Here is a 19999-nt window from a genome sequence, read left to right on the forward strand (position 1 = left end):
TTATACTTGTGAATTGATTGTAGCTCACTAAATCACTTTCTAGCACATATATGCATGTCTTGTATACCATTGGCTAAATTTAGTATGCCTAGCCAAGTCAATATTAATGTTCTTTATATGATGCTATGTAGGTGATATGGTTTTGAACACTAAAAACTTTTATGATGCTATGTAGGTGATATGCTATGTAGGTGATATGGTTTTGAACACTAAAAACTTTTATGATGCTTACATATCTCCAAACAATAAAAAGCACATATGGATAGATATCAAAGATTGCAGTTACTTGACTTGTCCTATCTTTTACTCCAACTGTAACTCCTTGAACCTATTGGTGCATTTATGACATTTCCAAATACCTACTTCAATCATCGAAGCTCAAAGAGGAGCAAAATATGAGCTTAACACCTTGCATCTGTTGTCTTATTGAAAACATGTCACAAATTGTCAAAGGGCTTCTATGATTAGGCATGGTGTTTCCAAGCTATGAAATGTGTAACCCACACATGTAATCGATCCTTCATCATTGTAGGTTGCTTCAAAGCCTTAGAATGCCCAAAGTTCTTACAAAGAGCCCTTATGTTATTGAAAAATAGACACATCACAAAATGCATCATCTAGTTCTTGATTCTAACTTCTATAGAGCCATTTACTTATTGGTTTGCATTGGCATGATCATCATGACTTTGGAATCAAGCAAACTTTTGTGAACATGTAAACCAAGCACGACTTATCAATCTTTGAAGTTTGGCATTCCTTGGAAACTTTGATCAGATTCTTTGAGATACTTAGTCTTCATGCACTTTGCACATTTTCCCCCTAGTACCCTTTTACTTGTACCATGTATTGATGTTATAACAAGTATTAAGAGTTAATGCTAATGGAGCTCCATGGGATTGTAAATACTAAGTCTAATTATTAAGATAATGATGGAAGCCTTGACCCTACCTAGAGCCACTCTAATATCCATGGAGCCTTGCATAAATATTCTTAAAACAACTTGGGTGCATGGGCTATCGCCATAGCTAAAGGGTGGCTCGTTTATCATATGGTTGTCACCATTGTTGTGGAAGAATGTGGGTGAAGCCTCAACAAAAATGTCACTTAGACACACAAAGATAGAAACACTATACAATAAAGACACTTATACGGTCAAGACTTTGTAGCATGCTTCGTGATTTTGACTAGTTTAGACATTTTCCACATATTGTGGGCCATTTATTATATTCCCTCATTTTTCAAATATGTGAATTGTAGTGCCACACATGCCTCAAAGGAGACAATATTTTAAAAGTTGACATTAAAATGGTGGTACCAAAACGTCTAAAGCTTACAAGGACAACCCTTTAAATGTTGGGATCAAAATCATGGTGCCAAAACAAATAAAGCTTAAAGAGAAGCTAGAATTACAAGCGATAGGTTGGATCAAAATACAAAGCTCACAAACAACCTTAGAAGAGTCACAAAGAACGTACACTCTTATAAATAAATGAAATGATGACTTTTTTGAGGCTTTAGAGGCATTAAGATTGTACTCATGGGGGGCCTCATCTTTTGGTAGAGAGAGAAATTGGAAACATCAAGAAAATATAGTTCTTTTGCTTGCAATTCAATTTGCAACAACTAGAATGTTGTTTAGTCGAGAGGCTAGAATGAAAGTAAACAAGTAATGTGTTGATTTTGCATTTTCATTCCAATATGTAGGTACGTACTTGTGTATAAGAAAATCGTACGGCATAAATCTAGCCATACGAAATTTCCCTCGAGCTTTAGAGGTTAAGCCTTGATTGTTCGATGAACAACCATTCTTTCTATAAGATTTGGTAAAACCATCTCAAGGTCATTTGATGAGAGAACAATTTTTCTCATCTTTAGAGGTTGAAGCCTAGATCGTTTGATGAACATCCATTCATTCTTTAAGATTTTGTTCAACCATATGAAGGTCATTTGATGAGTGAGTAGTCCCCATTTTACTCAAAACACTAAGAAAAAATTAATGGACATTAAATCATCATCGCAACACGTGTCTTTACATGAATGGGATATAGAAGTTGCATGGCCCTACTTTGAGTTGGACCCAACGTTCTTGTGGAAATGTGCTCTTTCTTTCTCCATTCTTTATTATATGCTCCCCTGCAAAATGAAAATCTCCTAATAATAAGCACCGACCAATAAAACTTGCAATGAATGCATTGAAAGCAAGGAAAAAACCTTGTGACATTTGATATCGAGGAACTTGCATTATATGTGGGTAACATATCATAAAGTGAACATAAAAACCAATTTACACTAGAGTCACATGATATAGTGACCAACAATTTAACTCTACAGAGCCCCCAACAAGGCACTACGTATAAAACAAGGTTAAGGTTAGGACACAAAACACACTTGCTCCCACCTTGCATTTTTCATGTGTGCGTGCTTGTGTCTTGACCTTTGGTTAGACCATGAGAGGCTTCAAATGGAAAAATCTATAACACATGTTACACATTTTAAGGGATAGAAATCACTAACTATGGGTTTAGGCCGACAACTTAGAAAAGTTGCCCCTTTAGTTTACTTCTGCAAATGTTGTCCAAAATAAGGCATGTGACCTTTTCTTTTTAAAATTGTTTCAAGAATATTTGTAATCAATAATAGCATTTGTAAGCACTTTCCATCTTCTAGTCGATTGAAATAAAGTAATCCTAGCGCATGAGTAAGAAGTTCCTAAAACAATGTTCACGTAGAACTAAGCTTTGAGTTTTAGGGAATTAATTTAACTAGGAGAAAAAACCTCACAATTGCATAGAGAAAGGTTTTGCACTCTCAAAATTTATGCTCAGTTTAACTGTTATGTGACAAAACATATAATGAATTGGGTGAAGTTGAATGTCCTTTTTGTTGGGTGCAGGAGGAAATGCGAAAATGCATCACATTTACACTGTCTTATTGTAGTTTTTAAATCATCTAGTCACCCCGTTTCAAAAGTTTGGATTGCTAAAGGTAAAGGTCCTTGTATCAACTCCTAAAAATGTTTTCTAAGAAGAATACTTTTCTTGAAGCATATTGTCTAGCAATTTTATGTCTTGTTCTTTTAGGCAAGGAGGCAAGTTCATACAGTGTACCGTAGTATTTGTATCATCTAGGAAAGGATCCCAATGAAGCTTTTTCAAAGGCTTATACATTGTGAATGATTTGTAAAGTGTCAACATGGAACATGTTTTGTTCATAGTCGTGATGTTAGCTGCCTCTATGTGGGGATCACTATAATTTTTATCTGACAGAACAAACTTGTCTTGCACCCTCGAGGGGTCAAAGCTTGCACGTTGGTGATATTTCTCCCCGGAGCCACCTAGTGGGATAGTGAACACCAGCAAAGACGCATGTAATGTATCCACGGAACTGGGCTGCCACTTTGGGGGTACCGGGATTACCAATCAACGTTGGAAACATTTCCATGAATGCTATAAAGTGTCCTCAAGGGCATATATACTCACAAGAAACCTAATGTTGCACTGGCAAGAAATTTAATGTGACTCAAGAGACTTTAGTCTTGAGATGTTGTGTGATGTGAGGGCATGTTACGGTAAGGAACACGGCGACCTCCTCAAATCAAACAGGACCCGGAAAGAAAGAAATACGGCGGAAAGGTTTACAAAACAAGGACATTTGCGATGTCCGAAGGAAGGAGCGGTGCCGAATGTGGCGCCCACAACCCGCCCCTGCCCAATGTTAAAGGTGACGTGTCAGAAGCAGAACCCAACGTCGTATGAAGTACATTCATAAAATAAATAATAATAATAATAATAATTGGATGGAAAACGGATTTCCAGTCGCCGGGGGCGCAACTTGATTATCAACAATTATAATATATTAAAGGCCACGTTTTCTTACAGCTAATTGCTTTGTCAACTGGGATATGGCAACTTGCAAGCACAAGGGTGACGTCTCTCGCCTCCCCCCACCCCCCACCCCCCTCCCCTTCTGTCTCTCGCGCCTCTCGCGTCTCTGCGTGCGTGTGTCTCTGTCTCTGTCTCTTTCTCTTTCTCTGTCTGTCTGTCTGCGTCATATCCCTGCTGCCTGGACTCTAATTGCCCGCCTAGCAATTAAGCTTTCCAACTCAGAACATCCTTTTCCCCCATCCACCTCCCTTCCTTAGGGTTTTGGCCTGTTTCCCCCCCCCCCCCCCCACACACACACACACTCTTTCCTTCCCTCCATTGTCACCCCCTTCCCCCTAATCATCCATAGCTTCAACCCACATTGAGCACCCCTCTAATCGCTCGCCAAAATTTCATCCCTTTTGCCCAGCCTGCATGACCCTGCCCCATGGCTAAACCCAGTAGCCTGGATCCCGAGAGCAGCAGCGCCAATGGGCCGTTGGCGGAGCCCCTCCTCCGGAATTATTTCAAGAGTGCCAGTGGCAAGCGGAAGCGGAGATCCAGACGGTCTGATGTCTTCAGGGGGAGCATCGCCATTGCTGTGGCCTGTACATCCGTGGTTGCGCTCGGGCCTGTACAATTTGGGTTCTGTGTGAGTTCTGATGCTTCCCTCTATAAGTTTGCAATCGATGTGTCATAACCCAGACAGGGGAAATCTGTTTTTGGAGCACATTGCGGAGTATGTTGATGCTAGGACATCATGGATCGTGATAATTTTCGCTGTAAAGCATTGAGGACTTTGAATTCGCATCAATTTAACCGCAGTATCTTGCACAATAGATTAGTTTATTTATAAATACTCACCTCTCGTGGGATGGGCATCTGGAAATTCTACCAAAAATCGCTCTTTCTCTTGCGATGATTCCATTCATTAGCAAAGCCTATCCGGTGGTAACATCCCTCTGTAAGCATGGATTCGGAAGTGGAAAAGGCAAGGGAAGAGTTTCTATTCACCAATGAAATGATGTCACAGTATCGAATTGAGATCCATTGACCCCAGTGCTTACCACTGAATCTATTGAGAACCAACAACGGCATGATGTGGTGAATTGCTTCCAACCTGTAAATACAGGCCTTGCACACCCCCCTGGCCTGTTACACTTTGCACAAGACGTATTCACAATGAAGGGAATCCCAGAGGTTCTGTGCTCATTCACTGCCCGGCAAGTTTGAAGATTGATGCTTGCCTGAAAAAGATTCTTGCAGCCATGTACAAGGAGCTGCATGATGTATCTCATGTTTGGCAGTTATGCTACGGAGATATTAAGCCCCAACATATTCTTAGTGTGATATGGCATCGGATTGATCTGGAAATGTCCATTTTGGAACATCACACTGAAAGTCCTGTACCCCACACGGGGCCGCATATACTTGCAGTGTTCTGCACATTGGGTTGGACAAGACTGGTTTAGGTTGACTCTATCTCGTTATAGCATATTATCATTTCATGAACTCAATCATTGTTGACACTCTGGCTATTCATGGCAAATTTGAAACTTTTCTAGTGTGACATGTTTTAGGTGGATGCTTAACTCACATTTCATGTGTCACAGACATTCTAGAAATCTCACATTGGGTGTGCCAAGATTTTGAGTTCAAAAGAAAGGGGGCTTCTTTACGAGTTTATTAGCATGCTGCTGCTGTTACATGTAGCATATCATGAGATTTGACATGGGGCAATGCTAGTGAGAAGACAATGGAAAGAGTGAACAAGAGAGTTAAGGCAATAGTAGCATAAACAGAGGATTAATGAGCATAGTTCAATAATGCCTACTATGACTATGATTTCAATGTTTACACCAAAGTGAGCCTCCAAATAGCTTTCACAAGGTTGGAAGGCATAAAGAAGAGCCAACTGAAGTGAGCACCAAGAGAAAAATACAAAAGATGACTACCTGGTTTGGATCGACTAGGGCTGTCTTTTATATAGGCATAAATAGAAGGTACCTAGGAAACAAAACTGGAGTACCAAAATGAGTTGTAAACTGGCCTGAGAGGCTTTTATGTTGGCCACAATGAAGGAAATATCTCCAATAGTGTGGAATTATCTCTGTTGAGTGAAATTCCTAGTACAGTGACTAGGCTGCACTCTACATTTCTCACCCCCACTCGCATTAATGTTGCACAAGGTAGAAGGAGTAGAGTCATGTCCAAGAGGCACTCAACATCACAAAGGATAGACCATGATTCACTAACCATCTCTCAAGCACCAATATTGGGTTCCTCCAAAGAGAGAAAATACAATAGATACACCCAAAACACTAAGAAATTAGATGAATGTGTCACATATTCACAGTGATTGTATTGCATAGTGGTTATCATACATGCTTACTTTTGTACCACTTGTACGCCACTCTATGGTTGTAGTATGTTAGCATTTATGATGATTTCTTATATTCATGCTGCTCAGCTCCTGGTTGTGAACTTTGTTCCGGTTTCATTGCATCTCTTGCATTGCTTGTGTTCTTTGATTATCATGTTTTGTTGTTCTTTTGCTTCTAATGTCTTGTGTTGTTTTGTCATGATATTGGATGTTTATATTGAAGGAGTCTTGCTTGTGCTGATGTATGGACTAGATTGGTGTTGCATGTGAGCTGCTAGTTTGAGCTGTAATGTTGGCAAGAGGTTGCTTGCAGTGAATTCTATTCACGTGGCATGTTCTTGTGAGAGTGCGCTGCGGAAGAAGGAATACAAACACGGAGGGAGAGAGAGAGAGAAAGCAGAAAATAAGGAAGAGAAATCTGCACTGACTGAAATGAATGCTGAATACAAACGGGAAGGCGGAAGGAGACTGATCAGTCTCTGCACGCAGCCCACAGCGTCAGTGAGGGCACCAGATCAGGCTGATGATGATGGCAGCACCACCACGGGGGAGAAGGAGTGTCGGAATCTGCAAGAAGACAAGTGATCAAGTGGGGAGGGGGGCTGCCTATAAATAGGCAAAAGGACAAACCCTAACCCTAACTCTAAAATGGGCGCAAACCCTAAAAGTGCCCTAAAATGGGCGCCCCACATCAGTGACCAAAAAAGTGGCCGGGCAGCCAGTGGCTACCCACTAAAAGAGGCCAAAAAGAAATACACATCCTAAGACAGCCAGTCAAGAGTGACTAGCCTCCCCCATCATAACATATGACAGACATGTCAGAGCTCCTAATGTCCTTGTCTGACTCAGATTGAGGCTCACAGGCAGGAGATGACAAGGCATGACAAACATGACTGCTAACACCCCCTCTCAGATCCTGGATGTGGCTGAAGGCCGAAGAAGAAATAGATGCTGGGGTGGCAAGAGGAATGCCAATGTCGATGAAGTCCGTCGATGTAGATTGCCGCTGAAGGAGCTCCTCACGATCCTGGGAATCCCCCTCTAAAACACTAGGGGCTAGGGAATCCACAGCCGCATCACTGAGATCGTCCCCCTTTGAAAGGGATGGGGGGTACGAGGGAACCACCGGAGGAGAAGGTGGGGGATGGGAAGGAACCTGTGGAATAGAATGTGCACAAGCGGGAACGGGTGTAGCAATAGACTGCCGCAGAGGACCCTGCATCAAAGAAGGGGAATGAAGTAAGAAGGCTGGTGTAGAAGACATCAAACCGAGGCGATGGTAGCTGAGTCAAAAGAATCATAGCCATGTCTTCAGAAGATATTGTCCGACCGAGGGATGCAAGCTCATCCCTCATATCCTGTAATCTGTTGATGTGGTCCTTCATGGAAGGACTATTATCAATAGCGAGCATCCGCAACTTCTTTTCGAGAGATATCCGGTGGGCAAATGTCTTCTGTTGATAGAGAGACGTGAGCTTTCTCCACACGTCTGCTGCAGTCTTCAACCTGTGAACATGAACAATGACAGAATCTTGCAACCTCAGAAAGAGGAAAGATCTAGCTCTAGAATTGAGCTGATCCCATAAGGCTGCACAATCCAGAGATGTCCCATCTGCGGGATCCACCTTAGGCCGGGGAATAGGAACAGAAACAAGCTCCCAAAGATCGAAGGAGTCCAAGATACACTCCACCTTGCAGGACCATAGAGAAAAGTTGGAGCCATCCAACCGGTCCTCTTTGGGCAGCTGAGGAAGTACGGGTACCTGGACAGGGGGTACCAAAGGCTGCATCTTGGCCCACGGGAAGGGGCTCGCTGAGATACATGAATAGAAGGGGGACGGGAAAGAGGAATAGACTCCGGACGACGGTCCTCGTGATAGAAATCACGCCTTCGTTCGGATGAGCGTCGAGACAAAAGCTCGTCATCTGAGTCATCAAAGCCCGTAAACTGATGATAAGACATCTTCGATATCTGCAAACACCAAAACACAAGGGAAGGTTGTCGGTGCTGAAACACAAACACCAGAAGCTCCTGAGCTGGCCGCCTTGCACAAAACGCAAGGATGATGTCAAACGCAAGTGTTAACGATGCAATCACCACAGAAAAACAACCTCCTGCCTCAAAACGCAAGGAGAAATGAGGTCGCCAGCTTGGAGGAGTGCCGCCAAAGGTTGAGCGCAGCCACAGAAGCTGAAAACGCAGCTTGGTGGAGTGTCGCCCAGCTAGAGGAGGGCCGCCTAGGCTGAAAACACAAATTTTGGGGATGACGCCAGCAGCAAACGCAAAGATGTGACACCAAAACAGGCCGCCTTGATCAAGAAGATGGTGCAGAAGGTGACGCCTCTGCTGTTGGAGACGTCTTGACCAGCAAACGCAAGGTTGTGGGTGTTCTCCCGCGTAGATCTCAGCTCCGTGTACTCTCCTTCGGCTCTTATACCATGTGAGAGTGCGCTGCGGAAGAAGGAATACGAACACGGAGGGAGAGAGAGAGAGAGAGAAAGCAGAAAATAAGGAAGAGAAATCTGCACTGACTGAAATGAATGCTGAATACAAACGGGAAGGCGGAAGGAGACTGATCAGTCCCTGCACGCAGCCCACAGCGTCAGCGAGGGCACCAGATCAGGCTGATGATGATGGCAGCACCACCACGGGGGAGAAGGAGTGTCGGAATCTGCAAGAAGACAAGTGATCAAGTGGGGAGGGGGGCTGCCTATAAATAGGCAAAAGGACAAACCCTAACCCTAACCCTAAAATGGGCGCAAACCCTAAAAATGCCCTAAAATGGGCGCCCCACATCAATGACCAAAAAAGTGGCCGGGCAGCTAGTGGCTGCCCACTAAAAGAGGCCAAAAAGAAATACACATCCTAAGACAGCCAGTCAAGAGTGACTAGCCTCCCCCATCGTAACATATGACAGACATGTCAGAGCTCCTAATGTCCTCGTCTGACTCAGACTGAGGCTCACAGGCAGGAGATGACAAGGCATGACAAACATGACTGCTAATAGTTCTGCATTTGGTGGCATGTTATGTTGACATGTGGCTGGAGTGACACGTTTGATGATGCTTGTGATGGATTGGTGTGCTTATCTCTGCTGACTGCATTAAGCTGTGTAGCTGTTGACTTTTAACTTTCTTCATTGGTGAATGGCTGGGTGTATTTTGGCTTTGGTAACTCGTTGTGTTGACTCATGTTTTTTGGTTGCATGTGCTTGTGTCATGTTGCTGGTGTTGTCCTGGCATTGTTTTGTGGTTAGGTGCTTCATGCCTTCTGCATGGTTAGAAGTTCGCATTTTGAAAATGATGTGGTCAGCTTTGACTTTGTGTTTATGCTCTCGTTCATGTGTGGAGTTATTGCCTTCTTTGCAGGTGTCATCACTCGGACTTTTCCTCATATGTTGCTGAGAATCTATGTCTTTATATTTTCCATAATCGGTATTAGGTATCCCTAGTTTATATTTTGTGCGTCCTTCCTTTGTCAGCTACATTAACATGCAGGTTTTGTGTATAAGTTATTACAGAGGCTTAAATGCATACTAATTTGTGAATCTGAGAAGAGAAGGCTCTAGACATAGAAGGACATGTAACCTCTTAGATTTCCAAGTTTCTTCTAATGAGTTTGTTTTTGGTGCACCATCACACAATCCAGCACACCCATCCCACCCTCTTCTTCCATCCTTCTATTTTCCACTATTTCCACCCACACTTGTCCTTTTCATCTACCTCCTACCCCTATGAACTTGGGGTTTTACTCTTTCTGGCACACATATGTTGAGCCACTAAATTTAGGGGTAGCACTAATCTAAATTATAGTGCATTAGTCCCTATTTTATTCAACTTAAAACAGCCCCCAAAAGCATTAAATGCTGCTTATTGAAGATATATGGCTTTATATTTGAGCAGTAGGAGAAGTGCACCAAAATGCTCTATAAAATAGAGTCACTTGTGAGCATCCCTGCAACCCACTTGATCATTCATCATTTAGTCTTCAGCTTTTAGCCACCTATCCTCATACTGCTTCCCATACCCCATCCAGGGCTGCTGCTGGCTTGTTCTCATCCTGTCTCCATCTTCAGCCTATTGCTGCCCGTCTGGAGGACATCTGTATCAGTGGTGGCTTCTGCTTGGCTGCCACTCTACTTGTCCACATCATTGTTGACCTGCTGCCCAGCCAGATCTTATCATTTGAGCCATTTGCTGCTGCCATTTGGGCAGCTACTGCTTCATTTAAGGCTGCCCTGGTGTGCCTACATCATTGACCTTCATGTGTCATCATTTGACTAGATGATGTCATCTCGACTCAGACAGCTATATTTCACTACCATGTGCCTCCATTTTGCTGTTATCATCATTCTTAGCATCAGGATTCAGTTCCATAGTGGAGTTTGCCATTTTTCTCCCTCTCTTCATCTCCAACACCACTCTCAACTCACCTTACCCCAGTCCTTGAGGTTTGAGGTCCTTGTTGTATCACATCTAGCATACACACTAATTCATTCACTCATCTGAGCATTGTGTAGGTCTTGTTCCACTATTTTTGTACTTTCTACATTTCTTTGTCTGTGCTCTAGCATTTCTTTACATGGTATTAGAGCTAGGTGCATGGTGCTTATACTGACACTTGAGCGTTGATAAGAAAGCTTGGCACGGAAGGGCACGTGACAAGGCAAGAAGAGATGTCTTGGCCATCTTCAAGAAAGTAGTTTTCTTTGGAACCTATCTCGTCAATGTATCCCCTGTTAGCCTGATTGTGTTAGTCATGTCAGTCTGTCATCTCTTGGTTGTGACCTCCTGTCAGAGTCTGACGGAGACAGGAGCTCTGGCAGTTTGGGTGCATTTTCTTTATTTGTGGGCTTCCTCTGTGCATTCCTAGGCCAGTTATTGCTTTCCACAGTTAGGCCTACAACCGCTAGACATGCTCTTTGTCATTTTGGATTTTTACAGGGTGTCCCCTAGTTTTTCTGGCATTTCTTTCTATGTGGCCAGCATTTATTGCTGGTTAGCTAGCATTTTTAGCCTCTACTGATGCAGGTTGACCAGATTTGGGCATTAATGGCTATTTAATAGCCATTCCCCCACTTGGCAGACATGCACTCTCTTCAGTCTTCAGTCTTCCCCTTTGTAGGTGCACACTTCGACACTCCAACTCCGTGCTTGTGCTGCCATCATCATTAGGCTGATATGGTGACCTCACTGATGCTTTGGGCTGTGTGTAGGGGCTGATCAATCCATCATTATTGTATTAGCATTCTTCTTCAGTTAGTGCAGTATTCTTCCCTCATCTTTCTCTTCTCTCTCTCTCTCTCTCTCTCTCTCTCTCCCTCTCTCTGTGTGGCATGACAAGATGCTGGCGTGACAACTCTCTGGCATAACGGGATGCTGACATGACGACTCTTTGGCGTGACGACTCTCTCTCTCTCTTTCTCTCTCTCTCTCTCTCTTCCACGTCAGGTCGCGATCTTGTTTCGCCTACAACTCCATGTCAGGTCCAGTTCCGATTACCGCGACTCGTCCGCCTCGATTGCCACGACTTGTCCGCCTCAACTGCCGTGACTCGTCTGCCCCGACAGGCGCCTCGATTGCCACTTGCTTGTTATGACTCGTCCGCTCCGATTGCCACCTCGACTCCCGTCTTGATTCCTGCTAGCTTGTCGTCCGCCCCCCAACTCCCGTCTTGACTCGTGGTTGCCTGGCTTGACTCCCGCCTGGTGTTCAAGGTCGTGCTTGTAGTCTACGCTTTTCCCGTGTTACTCGCGATTAGGCCCAACACAACAAGACGGAGTTCGCCCCCAAAATGGAGAAGGTCCAGATAGAGCAGATGATTACCAATTGTTAGAGAGGATCACAGCCAGGCAGGTACAGCCAGGCAGGTGCAGTCCAGTCGGACTGCTGCAGTCGGACCTGCAGCAGTCGGACTGCCACGTGGCAGTCCGACTGCCTGCAGCCATTTTATTCCTGGCTGCGCCCTATTTTGGCGCCCCGTTCTAGGTGATTTTTCACCTATTTATTGCTGACGTTTTCAGCAGTCTGGCCACTATTCTCTGTCGCAGATTACAGACCGGTGCCGTGCAGATTTCTGTCTCTGTTCACAGATTTCAGACAGCAGACAGTGCAGACTGCAGCAGACTTCGAGGTGGACAGCAGGTCGCATCGTCGAGGTGTAGACACGCAGTCCAGCGCACTGCGCCGGTGTATATCTTTGTATTCAGCATTCTTTATACAGCAGATCTTCAGTGTACACTGTCTCTTTCTCTCCCTTCTCTCTCTGCGTTCTCTCTCTCTCAGTCCTACGCTTCCGCACCGCTGCACTCTGACATGGTATCAGAGCAGTGTTTGAGGGCTGACTGAGCGCAGAATCAACCTGAAGAGGAGTTTCCATCGCGACACAAATTTGCGTTTTTTGCGTTTAAGGGCAGACAGGAGGGCTGCGCCTTGGAACAAGGCTGAAACGAGTGTGGGCGCACAGGAAAGGAGTACAGGTGGTGGATTTGCTGCTGTTTACTGCTGTTTGACGCGGAGAAAGTTTGAGTTTTCAACCTAAAAGTGCAGGTTTTGCTTTTTCATCGCCTCCGGCAGGTGAAGAAGCTTCGGGACGCGGAAGAGCCTTAGCAGGCTGAGTTTACCCAGTCAGAGGGGGCTGCTTTTGCGTTTGAGAAGGCATTGCAGGTGAAGATGTCTACAGAGATGGACTTGGAGTTCCAGGCGATTATGGACTGGAAGGTGCCTGTCCTACCAGCTCTTCCTACAGATCAGAAGCTCGATGGCGACAACTACCGCATTTGGCGCGTTATGATGTTGGCCATTCTGGAGTCCTATGATTTGGCGGAGTTGGTACAGGAAGATGTTGACCGGCCTTCGGTAAGAGATGAGTCCAAACTCTCTTCCGATGCTCATGCGGAGTTGGCCAGGGCCCAGTCTCATTGGGACAAACTGAATGCCAGGATTCGATCCTTTCTCTTTCTATCATGCACTACAGCCGTGATCGCTCACATCGAGCACTTGACGGTGGCTCGTGAGATATGGCTGGAGCTTGATCAAATGTACAATCGGATGACCCTGATGAAGAGGGTTTCTTTGGAGGTACAGATGCGGACCTTGTCCGTCAATAAGTCTTCTTCGCTAAGGGAACACATTAACAAGCTAAGGCAGCTACAGATGCAGGTTCAGAATGCGGGGAAGCTGATCTCCTCCGAAGACATGGCGATCACACTATTGTCCCAGTTGCCGCCACGATTCGGTACATTTTACTCTGCCCTTATTGCTTCGGGGCGAGAGTCTACTCTTCGGTGGGAGGAGTTGGTTCCTATGGTCTTGGACCAAGAGGAACAGTTAAAGGGACAGAATGCTTCCAAGACGGAGGCGTTGACAGGTCAAGCCTCTCAGAAGAAGGGGAAGGACCAAAAGAAGAAGAAGGGGGATAACAAGTCCAAGAAGGACAAGGAGAAGGACAAGGACAAAGACTCCACATGTCATATTTGTGGAAAGACTGGCCATTGGAAGAAGGATTGCCTTGACAAAGACTCCAAGGACACCAAGAAGAAGGATACTAAGGATTCTGGAGCGGTGGTTGCACCCTCATCAGCTGCATTTCTACATCTAGTTGTCATTGAGGACGCTTTACCGAATGCTTCTAATGCTGCGCTGACGGCTCCCCAAGCTCGAGAGTGGATTGTTGATAGTGGTGCCTCACGGCACATGACTCCTTCATCAGATGGTGTTGCCCAGCTGCGCCCTTCACGTGGGCAGGTTCTCATTGGAGACAGCTCTTCAGTCTCTATTGCAGGTCGGGGTCAGATGCAGCTTATTCCGGATGGACGAGGTGGCACCCATACCTCAGAGGTTTTGCATGTACCAGGATTGGGGTACCATCTCCTTTCAGTCCATAAGATTTGCTCCCTTGGTCTTCTGGTGGAGTTTGACAGTTCTACAGTGCGAGTCCTTGATCGTGAATCGAGGAAGGTTCTATCATCTGGATATGAGGAGAACGGCATTTACAAACTGAAGTCTTCCACTGCCCTCTCTACTCTTCTTCTTACCTCACAGTCACAGTCTGAATTATGGCATGCTAGATTTGGTCACCTGAACTATGACTATCTTCGGAAGGCGTCACGGGGACAGCTTGTTCGAGGGTTGCCGGATATAGTGGTGAGCCAGCAGCCATGTGTCTCCTGCATAAGGGGGAAGCAGCATAGGGATGCCATTCCCCACACCGCTTCGCGGCGGTCTACTTCACCGATGGAGTTAGTATCTACGGATCTATGTGGCCCTATGAGGAATGAGTCCCTGCGTGGGAGCTCGTACTTCATGCTGATCGTGGATGACTATAGCAGGATGACATGGGCCTACTTTTTGGCACTAAAGTCAGAAGCTTTCTCGCACTTCAAGGATTGGCTTCTCTTTGAGGAGAACCGATCAGGCCGGAAGTTGAAGACCTTGCGATCCGACAAGGGAGGTGAATTTGTGTCTAATGAATTTGCTCGGTTTTGTGCAGATAGAGGAATTCACCAGGAGTTTGCCAATACTAATACTCCTCAAGAAAATGGTATTCTAGAACGGAAGAACCGCAGTGTGATCGAGATGGCGCGCACCATGATGGAGCTCCGACAGACCCCTCAGGTTCTGTGGGCCGAGGCTGTGGCTACTGCAGTCCACATCCTTAATCGATCCCCTACTTCGGCCGTGGAAGGGATGACTCCATTTGAGGCTTATTTTGGGACGAAGCCAGATGTTTCTTACTTTCGGGTCTTTGGGTGTGATGCCTATGTTCACATTCCCAAAGCTCACCGTGACAAATTCAAAGCGGCTTCCCGCAAACAGGTATTTGTTGGCTACAGCTCCCAGTCCCAAGGCTACCGACTGTATGATCCTGTCAAGCGGGATGTATATACTAGCCGTGATGTGCGGTTTGTGGAGGTTCCGGCTTCTTCAACGGGTGAGGAGCACCCCGTTCTTGGAGATCCAGGGGAGAGTTTGGCTCCTTCTACAGTTCCACTGGAGCCTGTGCCGTTTGATTATGATTCTGTTTCTGACACAGAGTCTACTGTTCCACCGGATCCTTCTGAGGAGTTACCACCGGTGGACATTCCAGAGTCTTCTACTGATGGAGAACGACGAGGGGAGGTTCGGCCTCCTCCTCGCTGGGCCCGTGACACACTCCGTGATTCAGGGATCGAGGGGGTTCCTGAGGAGTGGGGACCGCAGGATGGTCCGCGGCGGTCACGGAGGCACCAGGCACATTCTACGGAGCTTGTTTGCTCCAACTATTGTTTGATGTCCCGTGTTATGCAGGATCGAGAGCCCACCTCCGTGAAGGAGGCTTTACAGTCCGCCCCATGGAAGAAAGCTATGGAAGCTGAGTTGGAGGCTATTGAGAGGAATGGCACTTGGTCACTCGTGCCACACCCCCCGAAGAAGAAGGTGATTGGAGTCAAGTGGGTCTTCAAGACCAAATACCTCAGTGATGGTACTTTGGATAAGCACAAGGCTCGCCTTGTTGCTAAAGGTTTTGCACAGCGCCCAGGGATTGACTGTCATGACACTTTTGCCCCCACAGCTCGTATGGCGACCATTAGAGCTGTTCTTGCTTTGGCTGGTCATAGGAGATGGCCTGTTTATCAGCTGGATGTGAAGTCGGCCTTCCTGAATGGTGATTTGAAGGAGGAGATCTACGTTGAGCAGTCTCCTGGCTTTGGTTCTTCAGATGGGAAAGTCTACAGGTTGAAGAAGGCCCTGTATGGTCTCAAGCAGGCCCCGCGAGCTTGGAACGAGAAGATTGATTCGTTCCTCCAGACTCAGTTGGGATATCGGCGGTCCAAGGCCGATCCGCAGCTGTATGTTCACACTTCCGAGGATGGTTGTGTGCTGTTTGTATTATATGTTGATGATTTGATTGTCACAGGTGATGATGCACAGCAGGTCCAGGAGACAAAGTCAGCTTTACATCGGACGTTCGAGATGACGGATTTGGGGCTACTCCATTTCTTTTTAGGCCATGAGATTTATCAGTCTCAGAGGGGGATCTTTCTCTCCCAACAGAGATATGTACAGGAGCTCTTGGTGTCTTTTGAGATGGAAGATTGTCGGGCCCTCTCTACTCCTATGGATCCGAACTGGAAGGCCACTTCCCACTCAGCTTCTCCTTTGGCGGATGCTTCCCGCTATCGACAGCTGATAGGGTCTTTGATTTGGCTTCTCAACACCAGGGTTGATCTATGTTTTGCTGTTGGGCTCTTGGCAGGGTTCATGAGTGAACCTAAGACGGTACATTGGTAGGCTGCTCAGAGGATACTTCGGTATCTGAGGGGGACGTCTGATTTGGGGATTCATTACCCCGCAGGGACAGATGGGTCAGATCTTGTACTTGCAGGTTGGAGCGACTCGGATTGGGCCGGTGACGTGGACCACAGGCGGTCTACAACAGGTTACTGCTTTACTTTGGGTGCAGGTGTTATTTCTTGGAGTAGCAAGAAGCAGCCCACGGTAGCCCTTTCGTCTACTGAGGCGGAGTATCGAGCCGCGTCTTCCACCACATGCGAGGTTGTGTGGCTTCGGAGACTATTGGAGGAGCTTGGGTGCCCCCAGACTCGTCCTACGTTGCTGCGATGTGACAATGAGAGTTGCATTGCCTTGGCGAGGAATCCTGTTTTTCATGCCCGGACGAAGCACATTGAGATCCAGTACCACTTCATCCGAGAAAAGCTTTTGGATGAGACCATCACTGTGGAGTATTGCAAGACGGAGGACAATCTTGCGGATTTGTTTACGAAGGCGCTTCCTCAGGCTCTACTTCGGCAACATTCCAGATCCCTCAGGCTTCTGCCCTGCCCAGGCTCTGAGAGGGGGTGTTAGAGAGGATCACAGCCAGGCAGGTACAGCCAGGCAGGTGCAGTCCAGTCGGACTGCTGCAGTCGGACCTGCAGCAGTCGGACTGCCACGTGGCAGTCCGACTGCCTGCAGCCATTTTATTCCTGGCTGCGCCCTATTTTGGCGCCCCGTTCTAGGTGATTTTTCGCCTATTTATTGCTGACGTTTTCAGCAGTCTGGCCACTATTCTCTGTCGCAGATTACAGACCGGTGCCGTGCAGATTTCTGTCTCTGTTCACAGATTTCAGACAGCAGACAGTGCAGACTGCAGCAGACTTCGAGGTGGACAGCAGGTCGCATCGTCGAGGTGGAGACACGCAGTCCAGCGCACTGCGCCCGTGTATATCTTTGTATTCAGCATTCTTTATACAGCAGATCTTCAGTGTACACTGTCTCTTTCTCTCCCTTCTCTCTCTGCGTTCTCTCTCTCTCAGTCCTACGCTTCCGCACCACTGCACTCTGACACCAATGCCATCAAAGTCAAGGAGTATGACAACGGACTGAGCATAGTCAACAGGCAGCTGAACGATAAGATTAAAAAGCTGGAATTGAAGATAGAAGCCCAAGATGGGGAGATTCAATCACTTAGGGAGCTACTGATTGACATTCAGCTCAACCCCAAGCTAGAGGAAGGAGAAATCCAACCTAGCATGATCGAGGAGCTCACCCACATCAAAGAGGAAGTACAACTCCAAAAAAAGGAGACGACGATGGAGGTTGTTTCTTGGTAAGAGATGCTTAAGAAAACCCAACAGCAAAGTAGAGGAGGCGGAGCAATGGATTCAAATTGCAAAGAAGGGGAAACACCTAGCACACGCACCTACAACCATAATCAATGACACATTGGAGGAGGAACAAAAAAGGAAAATGAGAGCACTCCATGTTCGAGTGGCGAGGCTGAAGATGCATGAAAAAGTGGATGAGGACACCAAGGTGTTATACACGTTAATGAATATTAAGAAAGATACACATGTCTTTGCTTGGAGAGTAGGCAAGAAAAGCACAGAAAGGGAGAGCTCAAAAGAGCGTGCACTCATTCTTCGCTTCCCCACCATGGAGGCTAGGAGAGACTTCCTAGTTCAACACCGTACATTGAAAGGGACCGGTGTGTTTTTGGGTGACGATCTCACACCCCCAACTAGCCCACATGAGAGAGTGCATGCCAAAAATTAAGGCAGCCAGGGAGGAGGGCAAACTTGCCTTCTACAGAGAAGGGGGAGTGGTGGTCATGGAGAGGTGCCACAAATGACGGCGTGAGATCTATGGGACCAGCCTTGCAGTGGCAGTTTGGAACTGTAATGGAGCCCCCCGATTGGATGTGGAAGCTTTTGAGGAGACATTTAGAGTGAGAGATATAGCGTTCTACTCATAGACACATTGGGGACCACATACTACACTTTCACAGGTGATAGGCTATAGGTGGGAGTCAGCTTGTAGGAAGGAGACACGCACATACCACAGTAATCGCGGGTCGGGAGGAGTGGCAGTATTATTCTGGGAGGAGCTACAGCAAATAATCCAAGTGGCATTGTATGAGAGAGTTGTGGGAAGAGTCCGGACACCTGAGGGTCTTTCGGTATCTATTTACTCCACCATTGGGGTGAAGCAGGGATGCCCTCTCTCTCCGACATTATTTGGCCTGTACATGGATGGGATTGCTGATTACATGTCATAGGAAGGAGATAGAGGAGCTCCACTAGCTGGCACTTGGATACCTCTCCTATTGTATGCAGATGACATTGTATTGACAGCTGACTCTCTAGGAGGTCTACAGAGACACTTGGATGCATTATACTCCTTTACTTTGGATAGTGGGCTTGCAGTGAACCTTGGTAAAACCAAGGTGATGGTATTTAATACTACACCACAGTGGGTCAGGAGATTAGTGCCTAAATTCACATATGGATCTGAGGAACTGGAATATGTGGATTCTTACATATACCTGGGAGTTTTATTCACAAGCCCACCTTTTCTATGTGAGAGGCAACAGACACTAGACTGACTCGCGGATACACAACACTAGGTGGTTTGGAGAGGATGTGCTCATAGGTGCAATTCCAAGAACCCCGCACCAAGCTATGGCTCTTCGATACACTGGTCACATCCACACTACTCAGATATGGGGGCCCAGTCTTGACCACCGTAGCAGATCAGGCTGCACTTATGACGGATGGAGGTCGATGGAGAAACCCCTAGTGTCCATGATATCCAAGATGATCAGATGTAAGGTCTCAGTGCCACATGAGATCATCAAAGCCGAGCTAGTAGCTACATCGATTGTGGTAGAAGCCCTCACTCGATCGGTTGCATACATACATAGCCTATGGGACTTACCCAGATATAGATATGCACGGTTGGCCCTTGAGTCCTCTAGGCAACTTGCTAGAGAGGGTGATACTTCATGTTGGTATGCACAGATGTCGGCGTGGTTTGAGCTGCATGGCTTTAGCATGGACAAGTTACCCCCCTTCCAGTACTCCCTTGATGCACCATCTCTTGATCTGAGCAGGTTAGAGATTTGCAAGATCATCAGGATGGATCTTAATATATCATTTCATTTCTCTCTCTGTGTATGTGTATGTTTGTGTCTCTCTTCCGTTGTGCACTCTCACATGGTATCATCGTCTAAGTGAGGACACAGTTTGGAGATTTCTTGCAGAAGAGCATGCTTTCATCGTGGAGCAGCCTAGATTTCTCAAACATAGATTTTCAGCCTCTGTTTACTACCTGAACAAGTGGTCTATTGCCCGTTTGCACCCTGAGGCAACTAGATAATAGTCTCTAGGGACTAAGGGGCAGCTTTTTGGCATCAGGCTGCATCAACTATTGCGTTTTGATCAAAATGCAAATTTGCATTTTTGCAAGTGTTTCCTACTTGGTGCAAGCATTA

At 46.2% G+C, this 19999-nt stretch overlaps 1 protein-coding gene and 1 pseudogene across 1 annotated transcript in view; both read left to right on the forward strand.

The window, feature by feature from the left end:
• The first annotated feature begins 3977 nt into the window (after positions 1–3977).
• Positions 3978–19999, forward strand: part of LOC148024207 (sugar transporter ERD6-like 4) — a 75591-nt gene continuing 59569 nt past the window's right edge. Inside the window, exon 1 of the mRNA XM_087693831.1 lies at positions 3978–4515. Coding sequence (XP_087549957.1) covers positions 4312–4515 — 204 coding nt within the window. The 5' untranslated portion in view covers positions 3978–4311. The remainder of the gene's footprint in view (positions 4516–19999) is intronic.
• On the forward strand, positions 5132–18602 carry LOC148024208 (uncharacterized; annotated as a pseudogene).

Source organism: Lygodium microphyllum, chromosome 15, assembly GCF_053477565.2.
Source record: "Lygodium microphyllum isolate KBCC chromosome 15, Lygodium_microphyllum_v1.1.10, whole genome shotgun sequence".
NCBI lineage: Eukaryota > Viridiplantae > Streptophyta > Polypodiopsida > Schizaeales > Lygodiaceae > Lygodium > Lygodium microphyllum.